At 46.4% G+C, this 23,911-nt stretch overlaps 1 protein-coding gene across 5 annotated transcripts in view; it reads left to right on the top strand.

Annotated features, from left to right (window-relative positions):
• The window catches only part of MGRN1 (mahogunin ring finger 1), a 62,825-nt gene that overhangs the window by 18,816 nt on the left and 20,098 nt on the right, over positions 1-23,911 (top strand). For all 5 annotated transcript variants that reach the window (XM_075515637.1, XM_075515635.1, XM_075515638.1 and 2 more), the window contains 4 exons: positions 4,062-4,208; positions 15,932-16,049; positions 20,609-20,675; positions 23,704-23,756. In XM_075515637.1, the coding sequence (XP_075371752.1) occupies positions 4,062-4,208; positions 15,932-16,049; positions 20,609-20,675; positions 23,704-23,756 (385 nt within the window). The remainder of the gene's footprint in view (positions 1-4,061; positions 4,209-15,931; positions 16,050-20,608; positions 20,676-23,703; positions 23,757-23,911) is intronic.

Genomic DNA, 23,911 nt, shown 5'->3' with positions numbered 1-23,911 from the left:
TCTTACCTTGAAAGCAATTCCAGTTGCAGGAGGAAGATCGACTCATGAGGCAATGTGTTTCATGCAAGAGTTGCATCCTGGGACAGCCTCTCTGCTTCAGCATGGGCTTTGGGCTTCAGATAGCATCATGGAACAAAAGTGCTGAAGGGATCAGCAACTATAGTGGTTTGGGAATGTGTCTGAAGCAGCAGCAGTATCATGGAGAGTCGTGAGACCACCGAGCATTTTGGATAAGGGCCTGAGAGGGAGGCGGATGATAGGGACTGAGGGGAGTCAGGTGAGTTGCTGTGAGTGAGAGAAGGGAAATCCTTCTCTTCCCTCTCCAGCACGGCGGGGCTGACCTTGATCCTTGGAGCTGTTCATCCCGTGGTGGAGGTGGTGATGGTGAGGGTGCTGGGACTGCCTGCTCTGCAGCCCTGGATAGCGTTAAACTGTGTACAGACCTCTGCAGAACCCCCACATAGGAAAGCCTCCATTTGATGATGATCTCCCACCATGAAAGTCAATGCTGATAGAGATGTCAGCTAGTTCTTAGTTCATTTAATGCCTGCTCTAACACTGTTGTAATGCATATCTCACAATACTAAGCCAAGCAATACCTAGCATTTATCCTGCATGTCTCTAAGTTGTTGGTCAAACTTTCTAATCTCCCTACAGGATGAAATTGGGTTCGACTCGACCTATTTCTATAAAATTGTCATGGCTGCTGTTAATTATATTTTTATATTTTAATTCTTTAACAGACAAACAAAAAGTTCCAGCATTTCCATTGTTTTATCCAGAAGTGATGTCAGACCAGGTGGCCTCAGCTCCCTTGGTCATCCTGCTTTGCCTTTTTCATCGTAACGTTGGATCAGCTATTTGTTCTCAAAGGTGGTCAGTCTCTTCTGCTCTATACACGTGATTGTGGAGGCTATGTGATTAACTTGTGTGCATGACCGAAAGGCACACCTAGCAAAGTCACTGGTTTCTAAATTTGTGCATGCATCTGTGGCCACCTCACATCAACACTGTCTGTAGGGCTTGACTAAATGTACACTGTAAACTTCAAGTGCAAGTGGAGGCAGAAGAGCTCTTGAACTACCTGAACCACTCCTGAACCACCTCCTTGCCTGCCAAGTCCGTTGCAAAGAAGGAAGGAATGCAAAACGTGTGACTTTGTCTTGTTACTCCCCTGAAGTTACATTCCACTGTTCCTGCACCTTAAGGTGGAACATGAGATGTCTCTGCCTCTCAAAGTATGCGCCAAAGTCGTCCTTGCTTGTTCCTTGGTCCAGCTACCTGCTGGCGTAGCTGCTTATGCAGTCTTTTCTCACCTGAACTCCTTGCTGTGTGGCAGACAATTTTCGTAACCTCCAGCACCAGGCATGTTGCAACAGGAAGATGCGTACACAGCCTTCCTGTGACTGTCACCATTCAGCAATGTATACCTTGCCCCCCTGGTTGAGTGGTGCTGTTCCAGGCAGACTGGGCTCTGACTCTCCTACTTCCCAGCAGATGCATCCTCCAGAAACCTTCTCTCCAGGCACTGCAGTTGGTAGTGGCCCCTCAGTGGTTTCCCAGGGCAACAGATCTATTCTAGTCTAGGTTTAACCCCTTTTCTTCTTGAAAGGATGGAAGCACATTCTGAGTGCAGGCAGGGAGGTGCAGAGGTGAAGTTGGGAGCAGGAGGGTGATCTGGGAACCCGTATGCTTTTTGTGACTTCACTGGGAAGACAAAACAGGCAGTGGTTTTACTAATGACATGTTCCTTTTGTGTCATCTGCCCCCACGTCCAGGTCGCCCACCTTGTTACTTGGGGCTCTTACAGGTATCTAGATCTGTGTTGTTGATCTGTAACTCATGCATGTGCCAGGCATCTCTGTTTTAATACCTAACCTATATATGCAGTCAGTATAGGTCTATGAAGTAGCCTTCATCCGTGCTTGCCTGGAAGGGGTGCTGGTTCTCCCCCACCCTCCTTCTTCTGGAAGAAGTAGCAAGTGTATCGTAGCCTGGAACCTTCACTGCCAACCTCGGATCAACGAGGGCAGCGCAGCAAGAGATAATTTGCAGAAGCTTGTGCTGCTGCTTTCTTGGACACACACAACACTTGTGAGCCAATTGTTGCCATCTGAGTTCTTGGGTCAGTCCAGCACAAAATACTGATGCTACCCTCATGTTTTCTAGGCAAACCTGCCCTGCTGGCTAGAGTGTTTCTTGTTTACAGCCTTCGAGTGCCATGATTTTATTCTTTGAATGCAACTATCTTGTGTGAAAATACCATCTTGCTCTACACTGTATATTGTATCCAGGCTGCTGCAGATGTTCAGATTCTCAGTTCTTGGGATTTGTCTTTTTTATACTAGCACGTTGGGTGTATTCTAGCTTGATTTGCTGTTCTGACCTTCTGATCTAGGTGAACCTCTGGCAAAAGTCTTGTCTGGAGCTCTCCAAGTCCTTCAGACAGGAATACAATAGTAAGCTATAGTGATTCACTAGGGTTACATTAGTACAAGTATGTGTGTTAGGTATTTGATTATACTGCTCTTAAATTTTATTCTGCACCTTCTGTATTAAATTGCTGAAGCTGAACATTTCGTTCTTGTTCAGCGTGGTGTTAAGTAAAATTCATGTTGGAATCCTCTTAATTAGGCAGCAGTTATTACATCTCAGTGAACTTGGTAAATAAGGATTCCCTTGACAATTTTTAGATTGAATTATGGAGGTATGCCTGGTCCATTTCTGAGTATTTTCAGCAGTGCAGCATATTCATCGAGGCTGTTTAATGAGGGGAGAGGCAGACTGATACTGTGAAGTCAGAGACAGCGGCAAGCTTTTCCTCAATAGTTTAGCTGCTTGGCTTTGACCAGGAATCATGGCAATTAAGGTAATACCGGTAGACAAGTGGCGCTGGAGCTGGGTGGCAAATCAAGTAGTGTTGTACACCTCTCAAAGGCAACCTGCTGCATTCATCGTTCCTGCGTGGTGTGTGAACTCACGGTGGTACCTACAATCGTAGGATTACAGTGGGATTTGAATTTACGTATGAGAACCTGCTTCTGCCCTGCCAGTGAATCACGTCCATTCTGTCTGTCACTTTGAGCTTCAAGGCAGGGGAGGTCTTCTCACGGTGTGTTGTGTTGGCTGCTTGTTCTAGGATCTGCTGGTCTCCTTGGCCACTCCTGGCATGCCATAACTCACTGCTCATCCATGGCCATAGCTCACTGCCCTGGAGCTTGCTTCATACCACCTTCTTCACCGGATTTGTTACCTGCCTCTTCCAGCAGCAGGGAGAAGGGGTAGTACTGGGCAGTGGTGATCACACAGTGGGATCCAGCTGTACAGTAGCCCATAGCCAAGTTATGACTCACCTTTATGTTAACTGAAAAAACTTCTAAACTCATTCTTGTATTGGTTATCATGCATCTGTTATGCAGTTGAATGTGTTAATTTTTGTTCATACAATAAATGTGTGCAAGCTTCAGTCATTAGCAGCATCAAAGGTTTAATTGGTGATTTGTACATTTAAAGGTATTTGAAGTTCCTGTATTTGGATGCTTTCTGATCTGAATATCATCTTCTGTGTGATACTGGAGGTATCTTTTGTTGATCTTCAGGAGTTCTTTGTGTTACAGAAACCTTGTTTTTTGCCTGTCATGCACCATTTCATTTGCAGAATTAAAAGAATTAGGCTTTAGACATCTTGGGCCCATGCAGGATTTCTTCAGCCCAAATACTGAGCCTAATGTGAAGATTTAAAAGGAAGGAGAATGTTTCTTCTCCTAAGGGTTTGACATTCAAGAGTTCACTTCCTTGTCTCGTTCTGTGTCCTGGCACTGAGGCTGGATGAGATCCCTCAACACTGTCGTTGCATAATTCACTTCAATAACTTCAGTCAGATCTTGGAAGGGCCTTCCTCAGAGGAAAGAATGGAAATGTCCTGGGAAGCCCCAGGTGGAAGCCCGTGGTGCCTTGCCTGCCCAGAACACCTAGGCTGGAGTACTCTTGTCCTGATTTCCAGAGTGATCTTGATGATGTCTCATAAATACATGTTCTAATCCTCTGGCATTGTCTTTCAGGTATAAAGATGATGTGGACAGTCCTACTGAGGAGAATGGGAAACAGAAAGTCCTGTATAGCCTGGAGTTCACATTTGATGCAGATGCCCGTGTTGCCATCACAATCTACTGCCAGGCTACAGAAGAGTTTGTTGGTGGCATGGCAGTGTAAGTCCTGGGCTTGTGGGCACGTGGCAGGGGCACAGGAGCTCTCGGGTGATGAGCCTGTCAAACATCTCTCGTTAATCACCCCCAAGGGCAGTGCTGCCGCAGGTGGTGGAGAGGGAAATCTCTTCTTTTTCTGTTTTGTTTTATATGTTCTGATAGCTTTGAATATTACTTTCACTTTCTTCCCCCACATAGCCAATGTCCTCTCTTGTTCCCTTTTTGGTTTGTTTTTTTTGGGTGTGGGGAAACCATTCTGTGTGCAACAAAGGAGAGGAACTCACAGCTGTATGCTTTGTCAGCGAGGTGTTCCATGAAATAAAAAAAAAAAACCAACCACCTTTCCCTTCAAATACTACCTGTTTTTTTCCAGATCACCTAACTCACTGGATTTTTGTGTTCCCTGTGATGGGAGCATCTGGGCCACCAAAGTAAAATGCAGTCTGGCATTTACATAGTAAGTCTATGGAATTGAGGCCCACCTAAAGCCCCTTTTGGGATAAATGACCACCTCAACACAGGCTGTTGAGAGATGGCTATCAGGAGGATTTACTGCCTGAAACCCTGTCTATGTGTTTCTGGCCCGGTACACATAGTAGCCTTTGGCTAGCTGTAGAAAGAATGGTCAAAACGTCATCTGTGGAGTCTTTCTCGTATCCTGGTAGTACATCCCTGCAGAGTTCAAAACCTTTCTATCTAACTTGGCACATTTAAACCATTCCAATCAACACTGTATCCCATAAGACTACGAAAAATTTCCTCTCTGTATTAAGAGCTAAGGTGGCTGAAACGTGCTCTCCCTGGTGTGAACTGGGTACACATGAGCTGCTGGTACGTTATAGCAGGCTTCCGATGGCCATGGGACAAAGAATTCTTTTTGTTCTTACGGGTAAAGGAAGATTCAGGCTGCAGAAGCTCTTGGCTTCCTCTTGTAGAGGCTTCTGGCTGATCAGCGGCTCTGTGCACGTAGTGCTGATGGCTTCTGCAGTGGTGCTCTGGATTTGGGGGTAAACTTATGTTTTATTGAAGGGATCTGCAGAGGTTTCAGCAAGGGAAAATATGTATGAGAAACCATAAAATTGCTGATGTGTTTTATGCAAAGTATAAACATCCCACTAATGATCAATGAACAGTGTATTTTTAGAAATGAGACAAGCTCAGTGCTCTCATCCAGATGTGCATTCCTCCAAACTGGAGGATAACCCGATCCAGAATTTTTGTTTAGGCCCCTTCTCTTTTTCTGTTGAAGCCTGTGGCTGCCTTTATTTTGGGGAAGTAATAAATTAGCTTCTTTTAAGTGCTTGAAAAATATCTCTCGACAAACTCTGAAAATGCTTTCTGTTTAGATCCAGTTTTTCCTGAGCAGAGCTGAATGCAGCAGGATGCCTTAGAAATCCTGATAAAGTTTCCGTGTTCTGTCTCTTAGGTCCTTAGGTTTCCTGTGAATTTAGTGCTAGTGAAGGTGTTGGAATGGCAGTCTTGGAGATTGAAGTCCTCTTTTCCTAATACAGGTACAATGTGGAGAGGTGGCCAGTGTCCCTTGTGCTGCCCTGCAGCGTTCCTCATTTTTTGACCTCAGAAGGGAACTGTCTATGGGCTAATGGGGAGAACTGAGGGCCTCTATGGCCAGGGTGGATGTATATACATTGCCAGACTTCGGCCATGGCTTAAATCAGCAAGTCTTGTTTTAAATCTTGATTTTGATCTGCTTTTGCATATTCACTTGTTGGTTTACCTCGCAGGAGAATTTATTTGTCACTGGTCAGTAACAATGAAACATCTGCACTTACAACTCAGTGTAAGCTTCACATCAAATTTTGTGCTGCATTTTACAAAGAGCTTACGTCTGTGAAGAATATGCATAAAGTTTAAAATGTATTTTTTCAGACTCCTAGTTTTGCATTTTGTGACATCAAAATGGCAAAAAAAGTTATTCTAAAAAGAAAAGATACTCTTTTTTTTAACCTGTGTCTTGAACCAAGCTGTGTTGGGATGAAAGTGCAACTGGATCACCTGGGACCAGCAGTGCAGCATTCTTGTTGGTTAAACTGCTCTATGTTGGACTCTCTTAAGAGACTGTCTTGTCAAGTTGTGCCTTAAATAATAATTGCTTAACGGAAGTACTATAGTTACCGAATATAACTAACTGTTTCTGGACAGAGTGTGTTTTCAGTCTTCTGTAACTAGTAGCTCTCCTCTCAGAACTCTGTCGGTTGATTGGAGGAGGAAAACACAGTTTCTGGCTCACTTAAGAACACATTTTACTGAAATTTAGTGCCATGCACTAAGCCAGTGACCCTCACCAGTGCTGTTGTCTGTTCTTTAAAGCTTATGCAGCAAACATGAACTACCTAATTGCTTTTTAAATTTAATTTGAACAATTCCTAGGTAGAGTTTCTGAAAGTTAACACAACTGTCAACTTCCAATAATTTTTTTTTTTTAAATATGAATTTTTTTAATCCACCCTGTCCATGGTTCACTGAGAGATGGATCTCTGTTCACATGGCGGAGGAGAAGCCTTTGTTCATGAACCCTACCTGCCTCTGCACGAAACCAGGATCAGTAGTCAGCAGCCATCACCTCGCTAAGGAAATGTAGCTGACGATACGTAGCCACCCTGCTAGGGTGGCAGCAGTCCCCAGTGCGCTAAGCCTTTACATCAAAAGTCAAAGCACTCTGATTCAGCTCTTGCTTCCATTGCTGGCCTTTTATTAAATAAATCATACTTTAATTTCCCCATAGTATAGGAGTGATGAACTGTCTGTCCCTGCTCTGGAGTCCCTGGACAATAAATGGAAGCCAGGGAACCTTTTGGAAGGCATGATCCTGATTTCATGCAGATGTGTAGGTAACAAGGGCTGGGGGAAGTGAGATACAAATATAGACTTTATAAGCTGCTTTAATTCAACCCAGGCTATTTTTCCACATGGAAGTGGCTCATGAAGCACGTCCTGGGGCTAGTGCAGCTGCCCGAAGTAGGCATCTCTGCTTCTCTGGATTTGCTGGCTGCTAGTAAAAACCTTTTGAAGCTCTGATTTCAGCTTTGCAAAGCAATTCTGAAAGGGCAGCGCTATAATTACTTTGATTTATTCTTTTCAGATTCTAGTGGAAAAAAAAATCTGGGCTGCATTCTTAGAGCTCTAAGTGGAGCGAGTGCATTTTTAGTGCACTAATAGGAATGCAGCTTGCCCCTGCCTGGGCTGGTAGTTTTTCCTTTTTCTCAATTTCTTCTGGTACGAACAGCTACATTCAAGGAACAAGCATGTGCCAAAGCTGCACTGTGTGTAAATTCAAAACTTTCTCTGTTGCTGTGTCCAGCACTTGATTGGGAAGGAGGTGTTCTTTAAAACAAAACACTTTTTTTTTTTTTTCCACTCTCCTAAATTGATGCTAAATCCTAAAATGGGAGAAACTTTCTGGACCCTTGTCAAAAGCAGAAATTTTCTCCTAGTCCCCAGGCTGCAGCATGGCTCCTTAGAAGCGCTAAACAAGTTATTCTTGCTTCTCTGCCGAAACAACCACTGATCCTGATAGTATCAGCGCTCCTGCTAATGTGAAACTCCTGCTAGGAACGTTGTTATGTTCATACAGTTTGAGGTGAGAGGAGGGAGGGGAGGGAAGGTGGTTCTCCCTGAGCAGAGGCATTGCTTGTTGTAGAGCCTCTGCTCATCTGAGAGCCACACCGCTCTGTGTGTCATGGGCCTGCCTTCAGGATTAGCAGGTCTCCATGACCAAGGGGAAGCCTTTCTCTCTGCAAGCCAGGAAGCTTCCTCCTGGAGGAGTTTGGGCTCCATTTAAAAGCTGGTGGCTTTATCAGTATGTGCTGCCTGTCCTAACCTGTCTCAAAGGAGCGTTCAGCAGACTTTCCCAGGTAATCATGCTGTGAGATATGCTCAGCTATACCGTTTCCCAGCTAAGATCTTGGAAACACGTAGCTCCCAACTGCTTCCTGCCTCTTGTCCTGAACTGTTGAACTCTGAGTTTCACGGGGAGCTGTATTGTCACTGCTGTGGGACCGCAGTTGACCAGTAAAGTCTGGAGAAGGCGAATGTGTGGCTGTTGGTGATCGTAGAGGTGTCTTCACCTCTGCAGCCCCATGCCCAGGGGAAGGTACCCAACACTTTCTGGTGCTAGTGCAGATATCTGTAGAAGGCTCTAGGATGAAATCAGAATTAGTTTAAATCTAGAGAGGACTTCTGCTCTCACCCTCTGAATATCTTTTGCCTGGTTACTTTGTGGTGAGCCTAAAGACTCGTTAGACTAAAACACATTAGTTCTCAGAGGACCAGCTGGTGCATTACCCCAAGGGTAACAGAGACCAGACCTGCCTATGTCCACAGTCTCTTTAATGGCATGGGATTAGCGGTGACCTGCCTCTGAGCAGCTCAAGACCCCCTGATATCCTCAGTTTTATTTATTTTTCTGGTTGTGTCCATTTTCTTTGGTTTTGGAAATTGGCCAACTGTTCCTCTGTGCTTCTGTTTCCTGTGGCAGTCCCCCCAGTGAGCTTTAGCACAGCATCTTCCCTGAGGATCCGCTCTCATCTTTGCTTAGTGGTGGGTGTGCTCTTGGGAAGTTGGTCTGTGATCTGGCTGGCTTGGAGAGAGGGATATTTCTCAGTTTGTCCTTTCCTTTGGCTTCAGTTTCCCAGCAGCTGGGTAGAAAGCAGGGAATACCCTGGTTGGGGAAAGCATCATAACAGCTTGTCTGCTCACCCGTGAGGACAAGCCTTGTCTTGCTCAGTGTCACTGAGGCACAGCAGTACCCGTCAGCTTCAAAAATGTCCTACAAACAAAGAGAAATTTGCTGTCAGAATCCGTGATGCTGCCTGGGTTTTAAGACTGGCCAGCCGGAGAGGCAGCTCCGTGCCTGCGGTAGAGGTGATCGGCACACGCAGCAAGGAGAGGTTCAGCCATCCCAGCCAAACGGCGAAGGGTGACCAGGATGGGCCCTCTCTAAATGGCATGAGAATCTCTGCCTTTGCATATAGGAGGCACAGACATGCAGGTGTGCGAGCTGTATGTTGACTACTCAGTAGCGATTGCCCATAAGCATGTAATTTCCCCCCAGATAGATGAGAGGGTACTCTGCATTGCATTTCCATTGCAGGGCTGGCAGTACTCCTCAGCAGCTCCTAGAGAATAGTTGAAGGACTCCCAGTTCATAGCCTGCCTTCTCCTGCAATAACTGGTTCATGTGTTTGTACCCTTAGATGTCTTTGGTTTAGGAGGCAGGTATGTTTTTTGGAACAGGCTGCAGAGATGTTCATATTCTCTTTTTGTGTGTGCTCTATGAATGCATCCTTTCCTTTTCTGGCAAAAGCCTTGGTGTGCACACTATTAGCCTGTTCCTGGGAGGGCCCCCAGGACTTTTCCAGCCGTAGGTATCCTGCTGACTAGCAGGAAGGACTGGGTACTTAAAACATGACAGCAGCGGTTGTTTCCTCAGGGGGAGAAGCCAAACCAGCCCTGTAGCTGGAAGCACTTAAAACGGTCAGCTCTAAAGACATGAGCAATCCAGGCAGATCAGGAGCCGATGATGAATATGACATGAGAGATTTGAGTTTTGCAGCCCGGTCTTACAAAAAAGATCTTCCTCTTTGGACACACAAGATTCTCTTCCATATCCTAGTAATGTTGCCAAGCTGTTTTCTCATTATAAAGAGAAAACACAATGAAAATAGGTCAGTCTAGCTCTGCAATCCTTGCCCTTTTTCAGGGCTGTGCTGTTTGTGTTACTGATGCACAAATGGGTGCACTGGATATATATATATTTTTTTTTTTTACATCTCATTTCCTTGTTTGTTTTGCAATGCCTGCTACACTCATTGCAAACATCCTACCGCAGTCTTTTAAGCTGACGGTGGATGTGACAGTGCAATGATTATATATTCTGTCTGCATGTGGAAGTTTGAATAGTTGGTTCACAAAATGAAATCCAACTGAAATGGGTAGCTCAGCGCATGGCTGTTTTCACTGAAGCTTGCATAGGAGAGCCAGAGGCACTCAGATATTCCTTTGGTTATTTAATAGCCTCTGTCTATTCAGGTCCTTTGAAAGGAGCTCTTGCTGCTTTTGGCTGTGGACTGTGGTGATTAATATGAATTCTTTGTGTAGAGAGATTTCTTCTGTGTGAAGAAATCGGAGGCGAGTGCTGTTTTTTGCTAAGCGCAAGCCTTTATAGCCGAAGCCTGCTTTGATCCAGGCAGACACCAGTCCCCAAGGGAACGCTGTAGTGTGCAAAGTTCACAGGCTGGAGAGCTAAATTCTATAGATTTCTCCGAGCAGACAAACCCTCTTGTCTTTAATAAGGATTCTGGCCTTTGTGCCTCCCTGTGTAGCCGTTGTGTAAGCCGCCAGCTTTGAAGCCTGGTTGGAGTCGTGAGCGCGGTGCTCTCACCGGTGAGTTCGGCAGCTGAAGGCAGACCTCTGCAGGTGCTGGAGCGGGATGTGGGCGGCAGGGTTTCAGCTGCGTGGGAAGGTGTTTGTTTCCTCCTGGCCTGGAGTGGAAACTCAGTCCTGGGAGGAAGCAGGAGGAGAGGAGAAGACTGGCAGGGAGTGCAGTGCACCAACTTAGCACCCGGTTAACCTCCAAACTCACTGTGGGAACCTCTCTGGGCTGGATCTTGCCTAACTCTGACTGAGACCCCGGGCTACGGCCGCCTTATATTTTGGTAGTGTTTCTTATGTCAATAAAAATCACTTTGAGTTGAGACGCTTGTTCAACTTCCCTCTTCCCCGAAGGCTGACCTGTGAGATCCTGGCCCAAAATGAAAGGGGAATGTGCAGGTGGGAGAGAGATGGGGGCCAGCGTGCTTGCTCCGGAGGAACTCCTGGCCCCTTCGAACACCAGCAGAACATGACTGGCTCCCTCCTCATCACCTGTAAGAGAACATGGAGCCTGCCCGGCAGTCACAGCCTGCGGCACTGGAAGAACTGGTTTCTGAGTACCCTCTAAAGTTCTCGTGTAACTCTGCCTTCAGTAATTCTGCCTTGTCCTCAGTTCACTGCAAATCGCCATGCAGCGTGCCTAGCTGTTACTAAAGAAGGAGGACTCTTATTTTGTCCACAGGCTCTTCAAAGCCCAGACTGTCTCTCAGCCATTACTAGTCAAAAACGGTACCTTGGGGCAACACTGCTATGTGCATCCTGCTTTTCTTTGAGGAACGGGGTCTGGACAGGGCTCTGCGTAACTCTGAGGCAAGCTGGCTAGGATCCTCGCGTGGTGCTTCTCGGTCAGGGGTCCCAGGAACTTTTGACTGTCCAAGGCAGCCCCAGTGCCAGGCGGAGCTGAGCATGAGGAACACAGCAGTGAAGAAGTCACTGCTGGGACCGGCGCTCTGCTCAGAACTTCCCCACGCGCTGATCAGGGAAGAGCGAGAGGGGGAAACGGCCCCGCACATTCGTCTTGCGTCTCCAGTGAGCGTGTAGCAACACAAGTTTAACTGCTTAGCCGGAGGTTCCCAAACACTAGCGTGCCGCTGGTGGCTTGGGAGCTACTTAAGGTCTACAGGTGCCCCGTAGCAAGTCTGGACTGCGTACAGGGAGAAGCCCGCGTGAGCCACAGGCTGAGTTTCTCTGTGCAGGCAGCGAGTGCTTCTCAGCTCATGGTGGAGGAGTGAGACTGGGGAGAAATTTTAGTTTGTTTCCTGTTCTCTCAAAAATCACTGTGATGTAGGCACAGGGCTTCTCATCTGCTGGTTCTCCGATACACAGCTGGTTTTGGGGGTGCAAGGGTTTGACATGGGGGAGGAAGGAGTCAGTGCGGAGTATAAGCTTTGCTTTGTGGGAGTAAAGGTGTGTCAGAGAGCTTACAGGAGGAGACGAGCTGCGTGAATCCTGAGGACAGAGCTGGGGGGTGCTGCTGCAGTCAGCGGTGTGGTACCTCGCATTGCTGGTGATTCTCATGCTGTCAGGGGTACTTGAGCAAACAAACAGCTTTAAAAAAAACGTGACCGGGGATTTCTGTTTGGTCCTGACCTAATAGGACAGACCCCACTTTTCCATCATCCTGAGCTGCCAGTGATTGCAAGGTGGTTTTGTTCGACCTCCCATCTGGATGGAGGCCAGGCCCGGTGCAGCCTGAGAAATAGCAGCCCAAACATTCAGATTTCAGCCTTTATGCAGGGAGAGGCAGCGTGTTGCTTCTCTGCTATCCTTTATTCTTAATACATGCTCTCTTTTTCTGTAACACATCTCTACAGCTCTACAGAGCTTCTCTGCTATTGTTTTCTGTAAGCCCACAGTAGCGTGGGCAGGGAATAGAAGACTTATGAATACAGCAGATGCCAACCAAAAGGGCTGGGGATGGGTAGAGACCACTTGGACACTGATATGCAGGATACTTGCTTTGTAACAGCTTGCCAAGTTGTCCTCCCGCGCAGCACGAGGAGTGCGTACTTGTGCGGTGGATCCTGTGCGTCACCTTAGAAAGGTGATCGATCTCTGTGACGATCTGGGGTCACCAGCACTTCCAGGGGATTCACCAGGCTCTTGGCCCGCTACTGCTCGGCAGCCTCGGCACTGGCTGCTGTCTGGAGGTCTCCAGCATTGTCTGGGTGTTCAGATCCAAGTCTGACATGCGTTTTGGCAATGGGGGCTAGGCAGTCACACAGTCCGAGGCATAAAGCTCACTTGGGGAAGCCTCCTTGATATTTGTGTCATACTCTTCAGCTCAAGAAATCCATGTACCTGGTTTATTTCTTTTCTCAGGGGCAGTGAGAGCAGCAAGTCTACGCGAGTATTGTTCTACCCTATCCTCCTTGGAACAGCATTACTTGTTTTCCTGTTGTAGACTGGTTTGGGCTTCTGGTGCTGTAAGTGCAGGTCCTCCGGCCTTCCTGGCGCCATGTTCACATCACCATGTTCACATCACCATGTTCACAGCCCTTTCCCAGCGCTGCTGTGGTGCATGTCATCCAGGCAGTCTCTGACCTCCGCTCTCCTCTGCACTTTATTTCCAGCAGGTTCCTGACTTGCAGTCACCTTAGATAAGTCACTCTTCCGTTCCCTGCTTTCCCAGCTGTAGAGGGGGAATTGTGCCTCTCTGTAGAGCTGGGAAGCTTTGAGAGCGCCACAAAAGGAGCTAGATACAGGCTTGCTCTATTCATTGTGCTTGACAACTCAGTAAATAAAACTTCACTCAATTGCTCGCTCTGTAATTCACACATAAAAGACCTGTCATTCTGGTCTCTCCCGCACCATGCTTTAAATGCAAAGGATGGCGTGAGACCTAGTAAACCAGCGCAATTTCAGCGCAGTACAGAATGGTCTTCAAGGGTAAGGTATTGTCATAAATAACATAATGCACCTGCCTTGGCAGGAGGAGCAGAGTGCACGTGGTGAATTCTGGCCTTCCAGAGTTTAATGTGGATCTTGTGACACTTGATAAGCCTTCTGGATCCTCAGAGGGTGCAGGAACTACACTAGCTTTCCAGAGAAAGGCAGCAGCTCATGCCAGTGGGAAGCCTGGTTTTTCCTCCTTGGGTTTGAGAGGAATTAATAAATATTCATCATCTTCTGGTATCCAGGTTCTTATACCTTCAGCTGCAAAATGCATCCTAATCATCGTGCTTTAAAGCTCTGTGTTACAGTGCTGGCTGGCCTGAGCCCTGGAGAGCAGCCCTGTCTCTGTGAGCTCTTGCACGCTGGCAGCAGGTAACTTTACACTCTGGCAGGTAGCTGCCAGAGCTATAGCTCTTGAGTGTAAAGTTTCTACAGCATCGCTTAAAGCTGAGTTTTAAGGTTCAGGCATGTTGTCTCTAATCACCTCTGCCATCCTCCAGCCCAGTCTTCACATCTCTGCTGTGATGCTCAGTTCTGTGGTTCTTGGTTGACTCTGCACCTTGAGCTTTTCCCACGGTTTTTGCTTCACCCCCTCTGGAAGTGAGCTGCCCAGCCCTCTTGCTCCTTGCTTACAGAAACCAGAAGGCATTACCTCGGATGTGGAAAACCTTTGTATTGCCATCCCCTTCTGGTGCGCTGCGCTCCTCCACAAAGTGTAGCTAGGCCAAAGGAACTTGGAGCTTTCCAACCTTTGCTTACATACCTGGTGATTTGTAAGCTGTGCCTGTATTTCAGAATAGCTGAATGTCCTCAAAAGTACAGAATCCTGGTTTTCAAGCAAGGATTCTCTTTTCTTTGCCTCTGTGGACACTCTGTTAACTGCTCTGCTCGAGAGGGCTCTGTACTGAATCGGCCACATCAAATGCCTCGGTCTCCTCTGGTGTTGTCTCCTTTGCAGGGCTGGCGGTAGTACTGCCCATGTTACTCTGAGAAATGGAATCAGCAAAATCTGAGGAGCTGGTTGTCAGGGGATCCTGTGTGATATCCCAAGCTGAATTAAGGAGAAACGCAGCCTAGAGTTCCTGGTGCTGATGTGACACCTGTCCCTGGAGCCTGTCCCCGGGCTGTCTGGTCGATCAGGAACCGTGACAAACAAGTTTGAACAGTCAACAAGGCTTCGAGCTTGTAGCTGTTCAATGTGCAGTGGCTGGAGGCCAGTGCTCTCACAGTCTCACCGTGTGCAGCTCTGCTTAGGAAGTGATGGTTAATGTGCAGAAGAGATAACATCCCATTACTGTGCCTGGCTGTTAAAGTCTTTCTTGTAGAGCTGGAGCTAGACCTGTCTCGTCACCATGCCAGGGGAGGTTGTTGTTTCTGCAGCGTAAGCCCCTTGGGTAAGGGATCTCTTACTTTCTGGTTTGTCAACACGCTCTGAACACGCAGTTGGTAGCTGGACAACAAAGGCTTTGGTGGTAAAAAAACCCCTCAGCTTCAGATGTTCCCACCCTGCTTTGCAGTTCGCTGCCTCCTCTCCTGCGCCAGAATTGGCATAGCGAGAGGCTGTGCACATCCAGCCCAGAAATCACCCTCCAGAAAGGGGTGAAAACTTGGTCCTGTTTTGCCGCTGAAGCCCACTGTGAATCACACCGTCCATAGTGATGGTCAGCGGGCAGTGAAATGTCTGTCTTGGGGCAGACAGTGCTGGGTGGGCTCCGGGTGCAGAAGATGGCGGATGGTAGCTATGGTCCCATTCCAGAAATGTTCATCCCAGCCCGGCAGCGCTGGTGTTTCAGTGCCAGACCTCGAGATGGTGGAAGAACTGCGACTCTTCTTGAGGTGGCTGGCGTGGAGAACTGGTTGGTGTCTCTCTGGTGGTGTTGGTAGCCCTGCAACCCCTCTGGGGAAGCACATGAGGAACAGAGGAGTGAATTGGAATGGCTCTTGCTTACCAGGATGATGGCGAACCAAGCAGCATTTCTCACTGCAGGGGCACGGGAGAGCTTTCAGCGCCGTGTTGGGTTGTGTGTTGCCACTGTTAGATCATTGCTTGTTCTTCCTGGGTTTCCTGCAGAAAATAAGACTGTGTGCTGGGCTGAAAGCCAGCGTTGCCTAGGCCCTGGATTTAGTGAGCTAGCCTTTGCCAGGCTGCCGCACCCCACTGTACTCCTCTGACATCCAGAGTTTCCAGGCAGGTCAGTATGGATCCAATCAGACCTTGCCTGTCTGCGCTGCTTTCCCTTCCCTGTGCTCACCTTCTTGCTTTGACCTTTCCCTTCCCTTTTTGCATCCGTCCCCACTGAATGGCTGCCAGCCCCTGCCAGCTCTGCCTCGTAGAGCTGCCACTTGTGATTCCTGAAAGGCGGACAGGCGTGAATGAATGAGAGCATAGCAGAGAGCAATCACTTGTTACAGCAAGCTTTCTTTTCCCCCCCTTTCTTCAGATACAGCACAAAGAATCCCTCTCTGCAGTCGGAGACGGTTCATTACAAGAGAGGGGTAAGCCAGCAATTCTCCCTGCCTTCCTTCAAGATTGATTTTTCAGACTGGAAGGATGATGAGGTAAGTCTCTTCTCAGTGTCCCCTTCTTTCCACAACCCTGTTGTCCCAGAAGCACTGGACTCCTTTTAGTGCCGTGAAGTTATGGCTGGAAGACACCCTCTCCCAGCTGCCATGGCATGTTTTGTGGGTACGAGACGAATGGGGCCCTGGGAGGAGCAGGTACGAACACCGTATGGGAACTTGGCAGGTAGATGAGGCAAACGGGGGAGAAACCCAAAGAAGTGATTTTTGATACCGCTGATCAGCTGGCATCCCAACATCTGGTGTAGGAGGGACACTGCAGAAATTGGCACTGGGGCTCTTCTTGGAGGAACCCACCACTCCTCAGCCGCCTTCTCCCTGCCAGCCAAAGAGCTTGTGGGAACAAATGTCTGTCTGGATCTCTCTGTTTTGGTGTGGTTTTTGTTTTTGTTTTTGTTTGTTTGTTTGTTTGTTTGTTTTGGGGGTTTTTTTTTTTTGGCTGGTCCTCTAGAACAGTGATCTCCAGAGTGGGGTGCAGGCAAGACAATTCATTGGGGTGAGGGAAGAACTTCAGTAGTACATGTATATATCTTATAAATAATAAATATACATATATTGGGAGTACATGCTCACATTTTTTTACTGATGGGATGAATAGTCAAAATAGTTGGAGACCACTGCTCTAGAAGAGTCCTGTTCTGTTTAAGGGCCACATCCTGCGTTATTAACTGTAGCAGTACAGTGTAGCGGGGGGACACTCTCCCTTCTGGGGCAGATTCACGCTGGTGCATTAATGCTGAATAAGGGAATACCTTCCTCCTTTTAGTTTAACCCATAACTGCAAACAGACGAGGGCTTGGTTTTAATTAAGCTCTGTGGCTTTCTACTACATAGCAAGATCTGTGGACTCCTATTGATTTTGGTATCTTTGCAAAATTCCAACCCAGGCAGTAACTCTCTGCTTCTTGAGCCTCTGAGCTTTGGCCCAAGGGCTTCCCCTGCACATGACACAGGGCAGGGAGGACTTGGTCTTTCCCCTGCTCTGTGCAGAACTGCCGTAAGAGATTTCTGATGCAGAGGAGTCGGTCTGCAGCTACTGCTAATGTATTTGTTCCTGTGGACCCCTCTCCCAGGTCAACACTGATACAGTGTTCATTTCCTGACCCAAGCCTGTATAAGGGTATTGTGTTTGTGAACCCTGGTAGATAACTCTACCTATTTGGAAAAAAAAAAAAAAAAAAAGAAAAAAGATGACTCTACCTAGTTAAAAAAAAAAAGAAAGAAAAGAAAAAAGAAACAACAACAAAAAAAGACAGGGGAAAAAAGTAATCTTTCATGTATTTTGAAAAGATTGAATAGCTATTGTCTTGAAGTTACAGTTACAACTATAATCAGTCCCGTGCCTTAACAAATGCCGTGGCAGTTACCAAGAGCCTGCAGAGTCTGGTCTCCTGATGTCTTGGCTTCTCTGCCAAGATATGATTTCACAAGTTCAGCCTACAAAAGCCTGGAAGAGCTGCTTTGCAATCCCTTCTGTCATCTGAGAGAGCTGGAAAGAAGGAGCTCAGATCCCTTTCTTCTTAAAGAATTGAGAAGCTTAATTTTCACTTTTGTTCCTGCCAGCAAGGTTTTAACTCGAGTACTAAAGTCATGTCCCTTTGACAGCTTAAAGGGAGAGATGCTGTGGAAAAGTAAGCTTCCAGCTCCCTTTGCTTGATTCTGTTGCTTCCTCTGTCTCCTCTTTTCCCATTGGTGTTACTGGGAGCTCTGGTTGTGGAGAAAATGTGGAACAAGCACTGTGATTCAGAAGAGTTTCTTCTCCCGTTTCGGCTCTGTGTACACATCAGTCCTTGTCCTCTCAAGTCCAGCAAAATGCGTATGGCTAAATCTTCTTAACTGGCCACTGAAATGCAGCACTTTTATCTGAGACAGCTGGCAGAGTGTTATCACTCAGCTGTGTGCAATTGCATGCTTCAGATTGCTTTCCAGCTTTGTTATCGATGTTGTCCAAAAAACCCAGATTTACTTCATATTTTTGCTCAGTGTAATACTCGTATATGATGTAGTTCTTGGCTGGCCAACAGAAGGGAAAATAATGTTATGTTGGGTTGTTATGTGGAAAGCTTTATAAAAGTTTACTTTGTCTTCGTAATATACTGGTTTGCTTGCAAGTTCCAGTGTATGGCTTGTGTTGAGACAGTTGTTTTCAGGTCCCTAAAAATGAATGTGAAATGGACCCTTAAAGAGGCCTTTTGTTTGAGAATGCAAAAGTTTATATCGTAAAGCAACCACAATTCTATGATGTGACTTTCCCTTCAAATGGACAAACAGTAACTGTTGTCATACAGTAATAAATCAGAGCAGGAAGCAAAGCAAAACCATAAGCTTCTTTCAGCAATTTTAATCAATTGTCCTCGATGAATTTTCCCTCTGTGGCATGCCATAATGGTCCAAAAATGCAAGCTGGAAAATAGTGGCTCAATGAGTCTCTTCTATAACAAATACTGAGAGGTTAAATGAGATTTTTGTGTTCACTCTGTTACTCTGCTGTTTTGGAAAGAGAATAGATTCTGGTAGTTTGAAGGAGGAATAAAATCTAAAACCATCATACAGAGGATGAAAATCAGTATCCCTCAGGCTTGAAGCCTAGCTAGGTCAAATCATAAGGTCTTCCAGCACATGCTTTCTGTTTGGAATCGGGTATGCACATTTGAACGGATGTGTGTGTGTGTGTGTGTGCAAAGCTTTGTTATGCAGCTAAGAGCTGCTTCTAGAAAGTGCTGCAGAAGCGGAGTGGCCCCAAAGGCATGCAACCTGCACGAGGAGCGTGCAGCTATGGACAGAAGAGCAGCAGACTTCCAATTCCCTCTTCCCCCCGCACCTTCCGTGGAAGGTTGGTGAGCTGTTGCAGTCCGAAGCACGTGCCTGCAGCTCTTGGCAGAGGCACAGCTGTGTGGCTAATGGGCTACGGCACACTTGGCTGATGGCTGCCAGGGTATATCATCTATATCATCTCCCACTGTACAGTTATCATTCACAGAATCACAGAATCATATAGGTTGGAAAAGACCTTTAAGATCATCGAGTCCAACCATAAACCTAACACTGCCAAAAACCACCACTACACCCTGTCCCTAAGCACCTCATCCAAACGTCCTTTAAATACCTCCAGGGATGGCGACTCAACCACTTCCCTGGGCAGCCTGTCCCAATGCTTGATAACCCTCTCGGTGAAGAAAAATTTCCTAATATCCAGTCTAAACCTCCCCTGGCGCAACTTGAGGCCATTTCCTCTTGTCCTATCACTTGTTACCTGGGAGAAGAGACCGACCCCCACATCTCCACAACCTCCTTTCAGGCAGTTGTAGAGAGCGATGAGGTCTCCCCTCAGCCTCCTTTTCTCCAGGCTAAACAACCCCAGGTCCCTCAGCCGCTCCTCATCAGACTCATTCATTTCAGGATGAACTTCTAGGTTGTAATTCATTTGAGGAGGAACCATTTTCAACTATGTTAAGGCTCACGGTGAGGGTCACCTTCCCTCCAGTCTGGGTGGTTTGGGTTGCCATTTGTGCCAATGCCGATGGCCGTCTCGATAGTTTATCTTTTGAGGGACTGGCTGGAGAAAATCACACTGCAAATGATGTTGGGGCTGCGGGAAAGTGACGGAAGCCCTGAAGCACTACCTGAGCGGTGCTGCGGCGCTTCGAATTGGGTCTCAGTTTTCACTGGAAAACTGAAAACAAGACTACCTGGAGCACCATGGTGAAATGACATCTTTTTCCTCTCTTGGCAAGAGATGAGACAAAAAACCCCAAGTCAGTAATTAACAAAAAACACCAGAAATCCAGTCTCTGAGCCACTTCCGTTCCTGGCATAGGACGGTGTTTGTAAGGTTGCGTTTTTCTTGTGTTTGTAAGATGACACGGAGCTTTTGAAGTGCTTTAATGAAGTGCAGGGCAAAGGAAGAAATTAAGTCTGTTTTCCTTGCACTCAAGTGAGATCTTAAATGTTCACTCTCACCAATTAGAAGGTCAAGGACCTGAATTTCATAACATGCCAAGAGATGGAAATCAGTCTGGTGTTTCCTTAAAGTGTTGTGTGAGCTTGAAGTTTTACAGATTTTTCTCTAGTCTTCAAGAACTTCATACGAGAGTCAGGGTTTCTTTTGTGGTGTAGGGAGCATAACGCCTACTGCTTTGCTGTAACCAGTATATCCTACCATGCAAGCAAAACTGTGGCACTAAATGTATTTTGAGAAACTTGTCCTACTACAAATCGCTCGGGAGACTTTTAGGATATATGAATTGGTGAGAATTAAATACTGTATAAAATTCAAAGGGAGATCCTTTGCTTTGCTAGCCACGGCTGGTGTTTAGTGCTATGCCAATGTATGTATGTTGTAGTTACTCTGGTTGACTCCCTTTGAAAGGTGGTGCCTGAATTTTGAATCCTCCTGCTCTGTCGTGTCCTTTTGAGACCAGGGACTGAGGGCCTGTCAGAAGGGGCCTTCATTCCTCTGATGTTAATGCTATCTCGAGCGTCGTCTTCAGGCAAGCCTAGTGTGAATTGTCTAACCTCATCTCATTTCTCTCCCTCAGCTGAACTTTGACTTGGATCGTGGTGTGTTCCCTGTGGTCATCCGAGCGGTGGTGGATGAAGGGGATGGTAAGCATGGTGGTGTGCTCCCTTGGTCTTCTTCTAGCTCTCTTTGAGGTTATGCGACTCCTTCCGGGCAGGCTTCCTTCTGCAATGATGAAAACATTTTACTTGTAGGAAAAGCTTGGGGAGCCTTTCCAGAATAAAAATATTTCAGGAGTTCACCTTAACTTCCCTGCATTAGAAGGGCCCAGCTAATCATGGGTTCTTACATAAAAACATGCTTTGAAAAATAGCCTCCATTTTTTACAGGAAAAATGGCCAGGTATTTAGTGTTGGAATAGTGTTTAGGAGACCTCCTGGCTCTGCCACCAATGCCAGGTACAAATTGGAGCAAATTACTTCCTTTCTCTTTGGGTTTTGCATTTGCAGTTTGTAAGGCAAGGAGGGAGTTGGTCTTTTCCCCCTCTTTGGGGGGTAAGTTGTCTTCATAAAAGCTATAGCTAACTGTAGGGTGGGCCTTCCCCTAGGAATGGTCAGAGAAAAAGAAATGGCTTTAAAATGCTCAGGCCACTGTTACCAAATACAACCAAATACAGCTTCATTCAGCAGTTTAAAATTCTGTTGCTTTTTCTGAACGGTGCTGAATAGTTACAATAAAAGAGCGTAACCTTTGATGAGAAATAATATTGTTGATTATTTTTAAAGCATGTTGCCATTTTGGAGAGGGAAGTCCAGTAAATGTTTAGATTGTTACTCACTTTGCACAGTATTTTCCTTGGGGGGGGTGTGCTTTTGGGCTCCGTGTGTTTGCACTCATTCTGAGCGTCAGCAATGGGAAGGGCACAAGGAAGTCACGTTTTCTCTAAAATTGGGGGCTGTTGTGGTCAGCAGGACCAGCGTTTCACTTCTGCATTTTGTAACATTTTGTACAAAATGTAAGAATAATTAGAAAGGAAAAAAATCCATTGTTGATTGCATTTAGTGCAGTCACTTGCTCCGTTTCTTGTGTTGTAGATGTGAAAGTGCCCAGAAACATATTGCGTTATTTTACAGTCCTCCAAGCAGAGTGAAATAGAACTGGATGAACCAATTTAAAGTGTGACTAACAAAGCACAGTGCAACATAAAGGAAATTACTTCTGAAGTGCATCTATTTTTAGTGATTTCAGGCACCGTTAGTAACATTGACATATATGTATATTTCTTGACCATAAATATAAAACACCTTCCTCTGTTTATGGAGCTTTTGGCAAGGTATTTGTACTTTCTAATGTTGGGCATGCCTAGAAGGACCAAAAATAGAACAGGAGGCAGCACGGGAAGCATACATTTATGCACATACCATGCCCGGTCTTAGCCAATAGTGTACTGTCATCTATTTTAATAACCTGGCAAGCCAATTGCTTTTAAATCCTCTCCTGGAAAGAGTATCAGCACAAAAATATGTGACACGAGTGAGATTTGAGGAAATTGTTGTGTATTTTGGTTCTTTTTTAACTGATGGGACTGGAAGGAGCTGGCCTTGTGTGTTTGGAGCACCTGGAAAATTACAGCTGGCCTGTAACTGCCTGTGTTAAATAAAATTGAATGGCAAATTAAAATAGCAGTCAGCGAGATGTTGGTTTGGACTGAATTCTGCCAGGAGATGTTTGCGTGCCTTGAAGGATGCGAGCTTGCAATGTTAGCCCTCTCCCATTCCTGCCAGCGGGATTGCTTTCAGGGAAAGGTACAGAAACCCTTTGGGGAGGGAAGGTGCTGCACAGAACGGGTCGCACCGCTCCAGCCACACTCGCTGCTTGAATGCCACAGAGGATATGAAGCGAAGCGATGCCCGTTATCTCTTACTTGGCTGTTCCAACTGTGGGGAGGGACCTGAGCTTCATTTACGGAGTGAGCTAGAACAGCCTTGCTCTTGGCGGGCAGTGGGGGGAGCAAGCAGATGAATTCCCAGTTTTAGCCCTCTTTTCTGCATGCCATTATGTTCCTGATTGCACCCAAATCGCCATGACCAATCTCAGTTACCCAGCAAATCTGCAGGCATGGACTCTCTTCTCCCAGATACTGCTGTTTCCAAACATGATCTTTGTGCCGTAGTCCAGTGAATGGTTCCTCTTCTTGTCTCTGCTATTGTGGGGGCCCAAAGGAAGCTGTTGAGCTCCTCTCCCTTTTGGACAACACAGGAGTTGCTTCCTTCAGCTGTTAACTTTCTGGCACAGAGCTGATAGTAGGGTCTGCCACCTCTTCTGCACGTGCTGAGCACGGCCGGGTACTGGTGGGTCCGGGCAGGGCGAGGTGGTTACATGCCTTCCCTTCCCTCCGTGACTCCTCCACGGCCTCTGTCTCCCATTTCTGTATGATGAGTCTGAACATAATTAAGCAAAACCGTCCAACCAGTTGGAGCTGAACAGAACCTTAGAGTCTTGAGCCAGAGAGACTGGGGATTGTACCTTGGCTTTCTCTATTCTGTATTTCGTATTTGCTGAGGGAATACAGGACAGAAACCTCTGACAGCCCCTTCTCAATGCTGTTGGATTAAGAGGGAAGCTTCGAGTTTGGAAGAGGGAAGACGTGACGTTTGTCTTTGGGGAAAAGATCAGAGAACTGCACAGAGATGTTTCAGTGTCTAAAATTGGTATGAGAAATAAATGTTTTATAAGCATGCTGGATTAGAGTGAAATAAGTGATAAGTACCAGGGCTGGAAGTGCTGACAACTGCTGTTAAACCAGATGGATTTATTAATCTCTGTGATAAATTCAGGTAATTAGGAATTTGAGGGGAGAGCAGAATCCCACTGAGCTCTTTGTTTTACTTTCCCTTTCCAACCTCTGAAAACAAAGTGGGATAGCTTGGTGCACCCGTTATAATGAAGGCATGTCTGTGTAGGGCCCACCACAGGCTTTTGTTCTTGCTCTGCAGGAGTGTGAGATGAACCAACCTGACGACAAGATAAGAAAAGTTTTAAATTGCAAGAGGAGATGAAAATAGAACAGGTGGTGATTTAGAAATTGTGAACAGACTAACATTCAGCTCATGGTAGTTTTATGCTTGTGCTGCTTTCAAGGTTTAACCAGGACTGCTCTTTCTCTTTTTGCAGTGGTGGTTGAGGTGACGGGTCATGCCCATGTTCTTCTGGCTGCATTTGAAAAGGTAAATGAGTTCTTTTCTCCCCTCTGTCCCTGTCCTTGTATATGTAAACCTTTCCATGGGTCATTAGTTTGTATTTATATAACACTTAGCACAGTGGAGTCCCGGCCCATGACTGGGGTTCCCAAGTGCTATTGTAGTACCAATAGTTGCTTGCA

Source organism: Mycteria americana, chromosome 12 (genome assembly GCF_035582795.1).
Source record: "Mycteria americana isolate JAX WOST 10 ecotype Jacksonville Zoo and Gardens chromosome 12, USCA_MyAme_1.0, whole genome shotgun sequence".
Lineage (NCBI taxonomy): Eukaryota > Metazoa > Chordata > Aves > Ciconiiformes > Ciconiidae > Mycteria > Mycteria americana.
Note: the sequence above shows the minus strand (reverse complement) of the source record. Positions and strands in the feature narration are given on the sequence as shown.